Raw genomic sequence first — 14405 nt, forward strand, 5'->3', positions numbered from 1 at the left:
CATAAAAATGAAAAATTCTTAGAATGATCAATATTAAAATAAATAAGGCCGGATACACCGAATAAAAATTTTTAAAAAATTGTATATTGCTGCCTCTTTGATCAGCCGGCTGTTTACAATTTTGCAGCGAGAGCAGGCTAAACTTGCCTGCAGAATGGTGTGTCTACTGCAGTCTATCTAAAGTGAAACGGTGAACGGTTTTTATGCGCAGAAACGAATTTTCGTACAAAATATTTGTTCCTAGTTAGCCAGTCATATGGTACGCATCTCAGTAGGCTACTGACAGCAGCACAGTGCGGACTATTATTTCGTCTCTGTGTCGTGTTGTGTAATAATTTCTTGTGGGTATAAAATAGAAATGGAATCAAAAATTAAAAAAAAAGTTATCCAGTGCACAAAATCGTAAGCGTCATGCTACTAAAGAAGCAGATGTTAAGAAACAAACTGGGGCTCTTAATAAATTTGTTAAAATATTAAAATATTCTGATGCAGATTGTAACCAACTCGATACATCAGAAATCAGAGTTGAAGAACCGTGCATATCATCCAGTTTGCATGAAAGTACTATTGCAACTACTGAACAAGATAACAAGACGCATGATTTAAGTGAAAAACAGTTAGGAGAAGAGTTAGTTGTAGTTGACCACGAAACTAACACATTGTTAGTCTCTGTAAATTTAGAAGATCCAGGTGAATGGGAAATTGATGAATTTGGTGAAAAATTACGAGTTGTTTTAATTGAAATGGGGCCTGTTCAAAAGAAAAATATAATATATCCCAGAGATACATATGGTCGTAAATTTGGCGACACGTATTATAATAGAAAAATGGAAAACGGGGAGCTCGTGCCAAGAACATGGCTCATTTATTCCAAAACTTTAAATTCTGTTTTTTGCTTTTGTTGCAAACTTTTTGCACCTACTGAATCAAGTAGTCTTGTAGAAGGTTATAACGATTGCAGAAATGTAAGTACAACTTTACATAGACATGAGACTAGTTTAACTCACATGAAAAATTTCTTAAAATGGAAGGAACTTGACAAAAATTTAATAATCAAAACTACTACTGATTGCCAGACTCAAAGCATGTATGAAATGGAAAAGAAACATTGGACGAGTGTTTTAGAACGCTTGATTGAAATTATAAAATTCCTTGGTAGCCAAAATTTAGCTTTTCGCGGATCATCTGATAAATTATATGAAAGGAATAACGGCAATTTTTTTTAAAATTAGTCGAACTGTTTGCGAAGTTTGATCCCGTTATGGAAAACTCATGTTGAAAGGGCCCTACATCGAAATAATAGAGTGCACTATTTGAGTAAAGACAGACAAAATGAAATATTGGAAACTTTAAGTAACGCAATCAGGGATACAAGTTTATTATCAATTCGAAAATCTAAATATTATTCCATAATTTTAGACTGCACACCGTATGCAAGTAAAACAGAACAAACGACCATTATTATTCGCTTTGTTTCCTGTGACAGTGGAATTGTCAAGATCAGGAAAAACGTTTTAGGTTTTGTAGATATATCAGATTCCACAGGACGTGGTTTATGTGCAACAATAATGGAACAACTGGAAAAATGGAACATTCCCATTGAAGACATGCGAGGTCAAGGGTATGACAATGCGGCAAATATGAAAGGGAAAAAAATATGGGCTCCAAAATTTCCTTTTGAACAAAAATCCTCGAGCTTTCGTGACATGTGCTGCTCATATTCTAAATTTAATCAATAACGATGCAGCCAAAGTGAATGCAACAATTATTTTCTTTGCAATTATTCAAGAAATATACAATTTCTTTTCATTCTCTTACAAACATTGGGCAATCCTTTTAAAGTTCACAAAAATTTTAACAAAATTAAAATTATAATTGAAACAGCCATCAAAAACGCTATGGGAAAGTAAAATTAATGCAATCAGCCCTTTACGATATCAGTTAGGAGAAATTTACGATGCACGTTTTAAAATTTTAAATAATGAAAATTTTCATAAAGAAACTCAGCATGAAGCACAAACATTATGTGCTAAAATAAAGGACTATTTTTTTATTTGCTCTCTTATAACTTGGCATGATTTACTTAACAGAATAAACCTGTGAGTAAAATGCTTCAAGATAAAAATATGACCATTACACTTGCTTTACAATCTCTCGAAAACTTAAAAATATTCTTCCAAGAGTATCGATCAGATACAAATTTTAAAGAAGTTCTAAAAACATCAAAAGAACTGAGTGAAGAGGTGGATGGAGAACAAGAATTTAAAACTGGTACGGAAGTTCGACAACGAAAGAAGACACAACAATTTGACTACGAGCATCATGACGAAACGCCACAATCGCCAGAAGATAAATTTACAGTGAATGTGTTTTATACACTTCTAGACGTTGCAATGTGTTCGTTAATAGAACGTTTTGAACAACTAAAAACATATTATGATAATTTCAAATTCTTGTATAGATTACTACAAATTAATAACGAAGATTTACGAAAAGATTGTGATGATTTAGAGATTCTCTTGAAGGACGGAGACAATAAAGACGTAAATGCAATAGAACTATATGACGAGTTATGTGCTTTCCGGGATATTTTTCGGAAGGATAATTTAAATATTCAAAACCCTTTCGATATTCTTAATTTTATTGTGTCCAATAATTTATCTTTCCCTAACTTTTCAATTGCTTTAAGAATACTATTAACCTTACCTGTTAGTGTAGCGAGCGGTGAACGTTCCTTTTCCAAGTTGAAATTGATTAAAACCTACTTAAGAATAAGTATGTCAGAAAAAAGCTTGTTAGTTTGGCTTTAATAGCTATTGAAAATGATATATGTGCGGAATTAGATGTTAAGAACATTATTTCTAATTTTGTGAATATTAAATCAAAAACCCTAAAATTTTAATTTAAAAATTTTCAAGTATATTTATGTAATTTAATTTATTTTCTGTTATTCTGTAAAGATGTAATTTTTTGAATACTTATTAAATGTTCTAATTATTTCTGAATTCTTTTCTTATTTTCTCATCTATCTTGAGTTTCTTTTATTTTCCTAAAAGATAGTTCCACTTATAAAAATTATTAAAAAAATTTTACAAGTTACTAAGAATTTACTAACTTGTAAAATGAAAGAATTTTTAAACTTTAGTTCAAGTAAATTTTAACTTTAATTAAAATTCATTTTAATTTTGTTAGCGATTCGGGTCGGTGAGAAGGCTATAATCCCTGTATCATTATATTCAACGATTAAAGTGAAGTGGCTTTGTCAAAATTTGCTTTAACTTTTAAGAATTTTTTGAATATTCGGGGTTTTTAACGATTATCCTGCCCAGTCAACATCCCAGGTTCGTTACATTTAGCGAACCAACGTATGGCTGTTCTGTCAAAATTTATTTAAGAAATTTCAAATAATTTAAATTTTTATTATCGTAAAAGAATCACACACGCCCGGATCGTTACAGGGGCGCTTAGATAGAAATTGCATGCGGGCGCCAAAGACCCTAGCGCCGGTTCTGCGTTTTACATCTGTAAAACGTATTACAGCTCTTTTATAATATAAATAAGCTCATGAGAAATGTACCTAATGAAAGGTACACTAAATTTTTAGTTTAATAAAGCATTTTATGTTACTTCATGTCCTGTAGTCATTATATCGAAAATTCGATAAACATGGAACTTTTTCAAGCCACTTCAGCCCGCCAATAAGCGGAGAGATGGTCTCACATCAGACGATGAAATTCATCTCCAACCTAAGGACAATGACTAACATTCCATTTATGCCTATGGTCGGTTTGAAACCCGCAGTCTGCCAGATTCAATCCATTAATTAGCATGATATCTGAAACATTCCTTGCATTACGACTTAAATATCGCTGATGCGATAACTCATCAAATTATTTTGGATAATCAAGAGAGATCACGCAATATGCATTCCTTCTCGTCGAACACTTCTTTTAATGACTCAGTTAAATTATCTCTATATAACCGTTCATCATTACTTTATTTCCTATTCATTTATTTAGCGTATGGGTAAAAATACAAGAATTAACTAACAAAGGTATATAACGGACTGACAATTCAGTTAACCAAGACAGCTGGATCTGTAACCAGGCTACGCATTCCTATAATAGACATCCATTTCGGTTTTTCTCCAAGAAAATATTGCAAATGATTCGATATTGCAATCCATGTTCCTGAATTAGATTAAGTCTATAATCTTGCTTTACTGCTCATTTATCATAAGGTAAATATTTTAAAGTCATAAAAAACTATATTATTTTCATTAGTTCATAAACATTTGTACATAAAAAAGGCGGCTGACATAAAAGAACGTAATGAGATAATACATTATAAAAATAAATTCTCTAACGCCCTTTTTATTCTCTAAAGGTGTAGGAAGGGCTCTTTTGTCTCACCCTTAGCCATCACTGAAGCTGAGTCCATAGTTATTGATGATTTAACAAATATCTTGGGGAGAGAAAGAGTATGGTAGACAACTACTACAATATAGTAATGTTAAATCCCAAACTCGTATTGTTGTCTGAAAGAGTGTGAGTTCTAAAGTCAGTTTTTCTGGGATGTGTAGTTAAAATCGCAGTTTTCTACGAAAAAAAAAAAAAAAGAAGAAAAAAAAACCTTTATCTGTGCCAAAGATCGACTAACTCGGGAGCTGGCTTTAAAAAAAATTCCTATAGTCAGCGACTAGTATCGAACTAATAAAGATCTTTCTTCTTAGTTGTCTATCACGACGGTAACAGAAACAACACAAGGATATGCAGACATATAATAAATCAATTTATGTTAAAAATGAAGAAACAAAAATAATTTCAGTAATGAAAATGACGATGTGAAATTCGGGCCAGAGATTGAAAGAGATCTGAATTAGATTCCTGTCATGAATTGAATATTATTATTATTATTATTATTATTATTATTATAACACCTCCATCGATTCCAAAGACTCGTTGAGGTCATCTACTACACAATCCACCATTATACATGCCATCTACTACCCACTAATAGCATTTCTCTCTGTTAATTGCATGTGTTCTCTTGCCGATTTGTCTATATTTGGGATGAAAACCCCAAGTTTTAGAGGAAGAAAACCTTACTACCTCCATATATGGTATCGGTTAGATAACCTTCAATGAAAAATTCCATTTAAAGAGATTCCTCTCCTCATAACTAAAATCAAATTCAGGTGTTTTTAATCTAAGGGCACATTAGCCCGTCGTTCTTCCATCTACTCTATGAAGGCGCTTGATATGAGTTAGCCGATTCTCCTATCCACAAACGCAGGATTTTAATCAAGCAAACCGACTGAAGGACAGACGTAATTTACAGACAAAAACGCATTTAATGGGCGGAATGGAGATGAGCAGATTCTATAATGTAATGAAGTGCAGTGTGGAGTGGCTTCACGATGAATCAAGAAACTCCACGGAGGTACCAATAATAACTGAGATCTAAAATATAATTTCAATTGAGGAAAAAGCTGACATTACAGAGAATCAGCACAACAAAAATATTCTTTAAAACAGAAAGACGGAATATCTAAAAACAACCAAACAAGAAAGATACAAACATTAAATTAACAGAAATGTAAACAAATTTCCATAGCGTCTTCTTCTTCTTTGAATGTCATCTCCTATTGGAGGTTGTCGACCACCTTGGCAAATTTTGAACGATTCTCAGCTACTCTGAGCAGTCTCTCAGTGTTCATATCAGTCCACTGTGTGATGTCTGCCAGCCAAGATTTTCTTCGTCTTCCTTGTCCTCTTTTTCCATTTATCTTCCCTTTTATAATTAGTTGAAGTATCTTATATTTTTCATTACGAAGTAGGTGACCAAGATATGCAGTTTCCTTCTTTTTATGGTATCTAAAAGTTCACGTTATTTCCCCATTTGTTCCAGTACTTCCTGATTGGACGTTTTTGCTGTCCATGGGATTTTTAACATTCGTCTGTATAACTACATCTCAAAGGCTTCAAGTCTTTTTATTGATGTTGTTTTTAAGGTCCAAGTTTCTGCACCGTACAGCAGTACAGTGTTGATTTCATCAAGAGGAAATGTTTTCTTGCCATTTCAATTCTAACTTTTATTTCCATTTCTGGATTGCAATCTTCATTTAACCAGCATCCGAGATATTTAAACTTTGCCACTCTTTCTATTTGTTTCCTATTTAAAGAAAGTGCTAAATTAAGAATTGGTTTCTTACTTATGACCATGAATTTAGTTTTGGTGATATTTATTTTTAATCCCATTTTTTCATTCTCTTCATTTATTAGTTCCAAAAGATTTTGAAGAGCCTGCATATTGTCAGCCAGAAGAGCTGTATCATCGGCATATCGGATGTTACTGATGATTTCACCATTTACACTAATCCCTTCCTTTCTTCCTTCCAAAACTTTTTGAAATATGGCTTCTGAGTAGATGTTAAAAAGAAGAGGTGACAGCACACATCCTTGCCTTACTCCTCGTTTGATGTTAATGGAGTCTGTAATAATGTCATCAACTTGAACAGATGCCTTTTGGTTCCAATATAAGTTTTCAATGATCCTGATGTCTTTACCATCTAATCCAATTATTTTTAATAGTACAATCATTTTAGCATGTTGGACTTTGTCAAATGCTTTCTCGAAGTCGATGAAGCAAATGAATATTACCTTGTTTTGGTGAATACATTTTTGATATAAGATCTGAGAACAGAAAAGGGCCCCTCTTGTTCCCAAGCCGTTTCTAAAGCCGAATTGGGTATCACTGATGGTGTCTTCACATTTTCTGTATATTCTTTTTTGAATTATTTTCAAAAACATTTTGAGAACGTGACTCATTAGGCTGATCATTCTATAGTCATTACAAGTTTTCGCATTTACTTTTTTAGGTAGCACGATGAAGGTCGACTGTAACTAGTCTTGAGGGACTATGCCTGTATCGTAGATCTTATTAAATAGCTTTACTAATATGTTAATGTTTTCACCTTCTAATAACTTTACTATTTCTGCTGGTGTTCTATCTGGTCCTAGGGCTTTACCATTTTTAGCTGAGTTTAGTGTACATTCTACCTCTGATCTTAGAATGCATGGACCTTCCATATGTTCATAAGTATTTTCTGGATTCTGTCTGTTATCAGTAAAGAGTTCTATATATTTCACCCATTCTTGTATTTGGTCATCCTTTTTGGATATAATTTCTCCCTTTTTGTTTCGAAGGATACAAAATTGTTTTTTCTTACATATAACGGAGGTCTCTTTCATCTTTTTGTGTAGATTAAAATTGTCATGCTTTTCCTGTAGAATTTCTATTTCTTTACATTTTTCATTCATCCAGATTTCTTTTGCTTCTTTGATCTTGTGTTTAATAATTTTCTGAACCTCTGTATATTTTGCTGGATTATGATTTTTATATGATCTGCGTTGATCCATGAGAGAAAGAATTTCATCAGTCATCCAATCTTTCTTTTTTTTACTGCTCTATTAGGACATAAGGTATTGGTACATTTCTCTATGAAGACAGATTTCAATTTGTCCCATGATTCATCAACCCTCATGATGTCATCATTCTTGATAAGTGCTAGCTCTTGATTCAGATCGTGACTCAATTTGCTTCTTATCTGTGTTTTTTAATTTTCCCAAATCAAACCTTTTTTGTTGATGTTTCTTAAGTACAGCCTTCAGTCTAAGTTGTACCTCTGCCACCAGTAGGTTATGATCAGAAGCAATATCTGCACTAGGGTAGGTTTTTGTACTCTTTATAGAACTTCGAAATCGTTGATTAATTAGCAAGTAATCAATTTGGTTTCTGACTATATTCCCATTATTATCCTGTGGTGATCGCCAAGTATACAATCTTTGAGGTGGTAGCTTAAACCATGTGTTTATGATTATTAGCTCCTCTTCCTGGCAGAATTGAAAAACACGGTCACCTCTCTCATTTCTTGTGCCCAGTCCATGTTCGCCAACTACATCTCATTAGTTCTTTTAATTGATCATAAAATTCTTCAATCTCGGTATCACTCTTGTCAGCAGTAGGGGAATAGACCTGTATAAGATTAACATCTAGTGGTTGTCCTTTCAGTTTTAATAACATCATCCTATCTGAGTAAGGGATGAAGCTCAACAGTGACTTATTGATATCTTTGTTTATTATTATTATTCCAATTCCGTTTTGATGGTTGTTTTCACAACTTCCAGAGTGATATATTGTCATGTCATTGACTTGAGTTTTGCCTGATCCTGGCCACCTAACTTCACTCATTCCTAAAATTCCACTTTCAAGTCTTTTCAATTCTTGGATAGCATTTCTTAGCTTACCTGCTTCATACAAGGTTCTGACATACCAGGTTCCTAGTTTTACTGAGCACACCATGTTGAGCCCGGGGATTCTTCGCATCCCTGTCCCATTTAAGGGACGCCGGTAACTCGGGGCCATTTGTGTAGATTTGCTCGCCATGGTGGTTAGTCTGGAGAGAGAGAGAGAGAATAGAGCAGTAGTTTCCCCATTTGCTTTCTGCTCTGCAGTATTACAGACGTACACAATAAACTGTATTGCCATCTGCAATTTGCTAATCACAAGCTTTACCGTCATCATGAGACTTCAACCTTGTGTCAGTACTGACAAAGCTACTTCCCTTTGTCAGAGGATTGAATCCTTTATTTTTCCTTGTAACCCTAGGTAGGGGCTCTAACCGGGTACTGACAGCCGGAGCCATCTGAGCCCGGGTTGTTTATAGAGGTCTGCTCCTCTGAAGATTCTTCCGCACATTTCACTGTTGGGATACGAATCCTCTTCCACTGATTTGTCCGATGTTCCTCACAGAGCATTTCCATTTATTTCCATAGCAAATAAATAAATTCGATTCAGTTGAGAGGGCGCTGCCTGGTAAGTTTTATTTTCAAGTACAATATTCGTTGAATAATATTAGAAACATTTGACCATATTAAAGTTTTGCAATAATCTGCTAAGTTATATAACTTCCAATGAATAAACTTACGTTGGGTTATTATTTTATTTGTCAATTATCGAGACTGAACTCTTTAAAAAAATGAAATAGATTGGTAGGTGAAACATTAGCTCTGATTTGCGTAATATTCGTGACTTTTTTTATTTTTATTGATCCGTCATATTATCTTCAATAATGATACTGCAATCTTCTTGGAACAAGAGACATTTCAAGGAGATCAGATATTGGAAAAGCTATTTGCATTCGCTTCCATTTTCTTTTGTGAAAAGAAAATTTCCCAAAAGATATTATTCATTGAGAGCAAGTATCGAAAGATATGCAAATGACTTAGCAAGCGAAGAAATTCTTATTAAAAAATATAAATTATAATTAAAAATATATCGATTATATATAAAAAAATTAAATAAAAAAAGCGATATAGAAATTACTACTTATAAAACAAGAAATTCTAAAAAAAAAAAAATTAGAACAGTTAATGTAATTCAAATGAAACCATCAGCATTCGTTTAAAAACTCTCTTAAAAACTCTTGCTCTGTTACGCTAAACGTAAAATTCAAGTTTCGTTTCATATACAGTATATTATAAAATATAATTTTAAAACATACCGTTTTAATATTTGTAACTTGAAACAATTGCTATAAAATTTTTATTTAAATTAACAAAACTGGCAAAACTTTTTATAGTAATTAGCAGGAATTAACTAAGATATAATTTTAGGGACACTTGAAGAAGTCGAGTAAGTAAATATGGCATTTTAGCTGAGCTCAGCGAAATAGTTCACATGTAGGGTTATTATGAAGCCAAGAATAATTCAGAAATTCTTCCCCATCCTGCTCGACACACAAACCAAAAATATAATTGCATCAAACAGTGACACATTTAGAAAAGAATGCACTCTAATGACCTTAAATATTTGCATTATTTATATAAAAAATTACAATTAAATTTTATGTTTGTTTTTCATCAGTATATGTTTATAACTGATTACTGAAGCCTTTTGACAAGATTTCAACCTTGCATTTCTGTGCCAAACGACAAACAAAGTATCAGTTTGTATAATAAAATATTATCTTCTGTTTCTTGTTGAAAACGTTGAAAGTTTAGAGAAAATGTTAACTCCAGCAAAATGCAACTCATAATCGTTTGACGTTGACGGAGAAAGGTTAGCAGTTCAAGAAAAAGGACTTGTTCCGCCTGAAGCTAGTTAACTGTAATTATTGTTCAATGTGAATTTTTCTTTTCCATATTGTATTATACTGTGTATATTTAAAAATCGCCAGGAGATTTAATTACATTTTCTAAATAAATAATATATGAATATTGTTTTTTTTTTAAAAAAAAGCGAAATGCTGTTTTATATTTTCATAGTTTCGCATTATTTTCAAGCTTCAAAAAAGTGAAATGTTGTTTTATATTTTCATAGTTTCGCACTATTTTCAAGTTTAATCTTGCAGCCCCCCTCTTTCAGAGTGGGGAGCTGCAAGATAAAAATATATAAAAAAAAAAAAAAAACAGTTCGTACCTCGGTATTAGAGCACAAGACATTTTTAAATTTCTCCTACTGACTTTTTTTTTTTAACCTTTTTAGTTTTTCATTCCAAATAACGACGCTTTAAGCAGTATATTACTTTGCTCTGGTTTATTTGACGTTTTTATTTTTATTTATTTATTTTATAGTGGTATATAAACCGTGCTTTAGTGAACTTTTTTTTTCATTTAAAATATTATTAAAAATCTGAAAAAAATTAAAAACGGAAAAATACACACACACACACACACATATATATATATATATATTTTTTTTTAAACTTCTTATTGTAATTTTTTTTCTTATTAAAAACACTATATTATATACTTTACCTCTTCAACATTAATAGTTAAAAGCATATTCATAATCTGATCATATTTTATAATTGTGAATAAATATTTCATTTAAAAATTCCAGCTCTTTTGCCCAGAAGGAGAGAAACTGCAAATTACCAAAAGACGACTTTTTTTTTTCTTTTTTTTTTAATTGACGCTACCTGGTGACTTGTAGTTTCCGTAAATTCCTAGTTTTATTATTATTATTATTTTATTTTTTAAAACATTTGTGGATAACTTGCTAACAAGAGAGCTAAAATTTCTATAATTTTAGCGTTATGAATATATTAAAATTTCTAATATATTAATACTAAAATGCTCGATTCACAGTTCACATATCGTAAAGCTTATCAACAACCTTTTCGATTGGTAATTATGTAAATCAGAAAGTTTATCTCTCACACACTTTCTAAATTGTGTAGCTTACCTGTTACAAGTTCCACCTCCACAATGGCTAGCAAAACAAGGATAACAGTTTTCGTCATTATTTTACTTGGTGTCATAGAACACGGAGGTTGACTTTAAAGTTCTCTCTTCATTCCTGAATAGATATCACGATACGTCACACTGGCGCCACGGTGTTAGGTGCAACCTTGTCGCTCACACCTCTGGCCACTGATGGGAAATCGCCAAAGTAGCAAGTCAGTTGAGCTACAATGCAACTTAACTTCACTCTGTTCAGTCTTGTTTTCTAGTCTTTGTTTTTCTGGGTGTCAACTTTTAACTCTCACTTTCCGACAGCGATGAGGTCATAGACAACCAGGTCACACCTCTCGCTTCCTTCAAGCGAAGAAGATGAATCCAATGAGACGTAAGTTCAAGCGATTAGTGGCGCGGGGTCAGTGATGTTATACACTCAATTGTAAACATGCGTTCTTTCTACGAATCTCTGTATATGTACTGACATCTGGTCATACTCCAATCATCCAGGCTTGGCGTTACTAACAACCGATACTAACGACAGAGATAAGATCGCCTGTCCACAAGGGTATCAAACGATGTTCCAATGAGGCACAAATGCACAAGCTTTCATTGAGCAGTCAAGAATGAGAAGAGGCGGAGAAGAAGCTACTGCTATGTCAGAGGCCTTGCTCCACTACTTAAGGATAACTGCAAGGGCGAAATAGATATACATAGTGAACTGTGCTGCCATCTAGGAATTAAATGTAGCATTTTTGACTATTTGCATAAATATATTCGCAGCTCTTCAATTTTTACAGCCTTGAATATCGTTGGATAAAAGAGCAAATTAAAAGTCTTTTCTGATACAAAGAATAACAAATGTTAAACAATTCTGTTTAAGTTAATTTTGCTTTTCTTCAGAAATCAAGAACATAACGGATTTTACGAGGGGAACAGAAATGAAATATTGTTGTATCGGAGAAGAAAAAATAATAAACGATTAAAACAAAAATTATTAATCTTAAATTTATAGTGCCTGTCAGTGCCGGATTTACGTATAAGCTAAAAAAAGCTACAGCTTAGGGCCTCGCAATCTGCCGGGGCTTCGCGAAGGTTGGTCGATTGGTAGAGCCTCTGCTACTAATGGCTCAGTTAAGTATGTTTGAGCGCGGTTAGTAGTTGGAAGGAGAACAATCGTTCGATGCTGTCGGCACACTCTCCCTCGATTAGTCTTTGGACTCCCTGGAGGTGTCAAAATAATAATAATAATAATAATAATAATAATAATAATAATAATAAAAAAGACCAGCTGATGTAATTTAAAACAGTAGGGGGCGTCTGGGTTTTGTATAGCTTAGGATCTGAGCAAGTCTAAATCCGACCCTGGTGCCTGTGTTGGAAGAACAAACGACAGGAGACGTTCTGATTGGAAAATGATCTAGCTTCGATACACGTACTCACTCAAGCGAATACTCTTTACTTGGGCGTTTTCAGTTGAAAGTGAAATTGAAAGTAAAAGTCGGCCGTATATGCGTTTTATTATTATTATCTTTTTCCTGAAAAACTCATAATTTTCGTTTTGTCGTAGGGCATTGAGTTATAGTTACATGTTTCTTCTACTTTGCAACTGTGAACTCAATGACTAATTGAATATAGAAATTTAATAATAATAAACATTTATTATTTCAAATCTTCCGGTCTTATTAAAAAATAAAATGAAATATAATACAATATAAATAAAATTTATAGCTCTGCAGTGTGGCAACGTTTCTGGTAATCTGTCAGAAGATAAACAATTATACATTCAACGAATCTAGTCGTTTCTTTAATGTTTTTCCCCATGAATTTTTAACTCCGTATCTCAAAATAAATCGACAATAAAAGAATTCACTATTTCTAACAATAGTATAACTGATAAGTGTAAATTAACAAGATGGAGTGAGTTAAGGTTCTAAATAGAAGGTACGCCAACTTGCCGCCATATTGGATAGACTCGCATTCGTTCGAGCTCTTGATTTTTTCGACTTTATAGCGAAATCGGAGGTTGTCCTGCTCCAAATTGTACAAACAGTCATTCTAAAGGATTCAGTTTCTATCGATTTCCAAGAGATCAGGATAGAAGAGCAATATGGCTACAGAATTGTCGTCGTGATGGATGGAAGGCAACAGATTGTACTAGACTTTGTCAAGTGAGTATTGAATTCAGAATATAACGAGAATTAGTTTTTAAATTTAGTTAAATAATTATTAAATAGTTTAATAATCACCCAATCGTTTAACTAATTCTAAAAAAATGAATCCGATTTTGTAATATTGGAAACTTAAACACACTTGGTCTCTATTCTTAATTGTTAAATAATTCTCCCTAGAAAAACTATCTGAAATGATTTCTGGACACCCTATTTAGAGCCTTAGCGTGAGTTGTCTGCTGTACTCTCGCACCAATATCTCCAAAATAAGCATTAACTTTTGGCTCCACTTTATGTAGACACCGGTTTTCCTTGAATTCTTAAAAGCTGGGATAAAAGACCACCTACCTTTATTATTATTATTATTATTATTATTATTATTATTATTATTATTATTATTATTATTATTATTATTATTCATCGAAATGTAGTTGGCATCGAAATAATGTTTTCGATACCAACTACAGGACAGTCAGAAACACATACCGTATAACAAGACCTCAGACTACTAATTATATCACATATAAATACAATAATCACTACGGAAAGGCCACGCGAAACTTCTACATCCCAGACATGATAAACAAATTACCTTTTGAATATAGAAACCTTACAAACTACAATAGCCTGAAAAGAGCTCTAAGGACATGCTACGAACAAGAAACGCGCACCCAAAATACCATACAAACTTAATGAAACACAATATATTCGCTCAGGCTTCCAGTTCAGCGATGCATCAATACATTCCAAGTTATTGTGCATGTGTGTGTGTGTGTGTGTGTGTGTGTGTGTGTGTGTGTAGCTTCGTAGATTTCGTAGCTTCCCAAAACAGCAAAAAAAAAAAAAACAATTCATAATAACCAACTGGTGTCGTCATCCTCAGATAAGCTTACATAGAAGCTTCGAGGATGAAAGCAAAGAAATTAGTTCTCATCCAAGATGTATCATTTGTAACCAAATGCATGTAATGTATGTATCACATGAAAACCAA

General features: G+C 33.0%; 1 protein-coding gene across 3 annotated transcripts in view; it reads right to left on the reverse strand.

Annotated features, from left to right (window-relative positions):
- The window catches only part of LOC150099333 (extracellular matrix organizing protein FRAS1-like), a 1385483-nt gene extending 1373689 nt beyond the window's left edge, over window positions 1-11794 (reverse strand). For all 3 annotated transcript variants that reach the window (XM_090403569.1, XM_090403568.1, XM_090403570.1), the window contains exon 1: window positions 11251-11794. In XM_090403569.1, the coding sequence (XP_090259695.1) occupies window positions 11251-11326 (76 nt within the window). In that variant the 5' untranslated portion in view covers window positions 11327-11794. The remainder of the gene's footprint in view (window positions 1-11250) is intronic.
- Window positions 11795-14405: the final 2611 nt, after the last annotated feature.

Source organism: Typopeltis vanoorti, chromosome 14, assembly GCF_054136105.1.
Source record: "Typopeltis vanoorti isolate ZY-2024b chromosome 14, IOZ_Tvanoo_1.0, whole genome shotgun sequence".
NCBI lineage: Eukaryota > Metazoa > Arthropoda > Arachnida > Uropygi > Thelyphonidae > Typopeltis > Typopeltis vanoorti.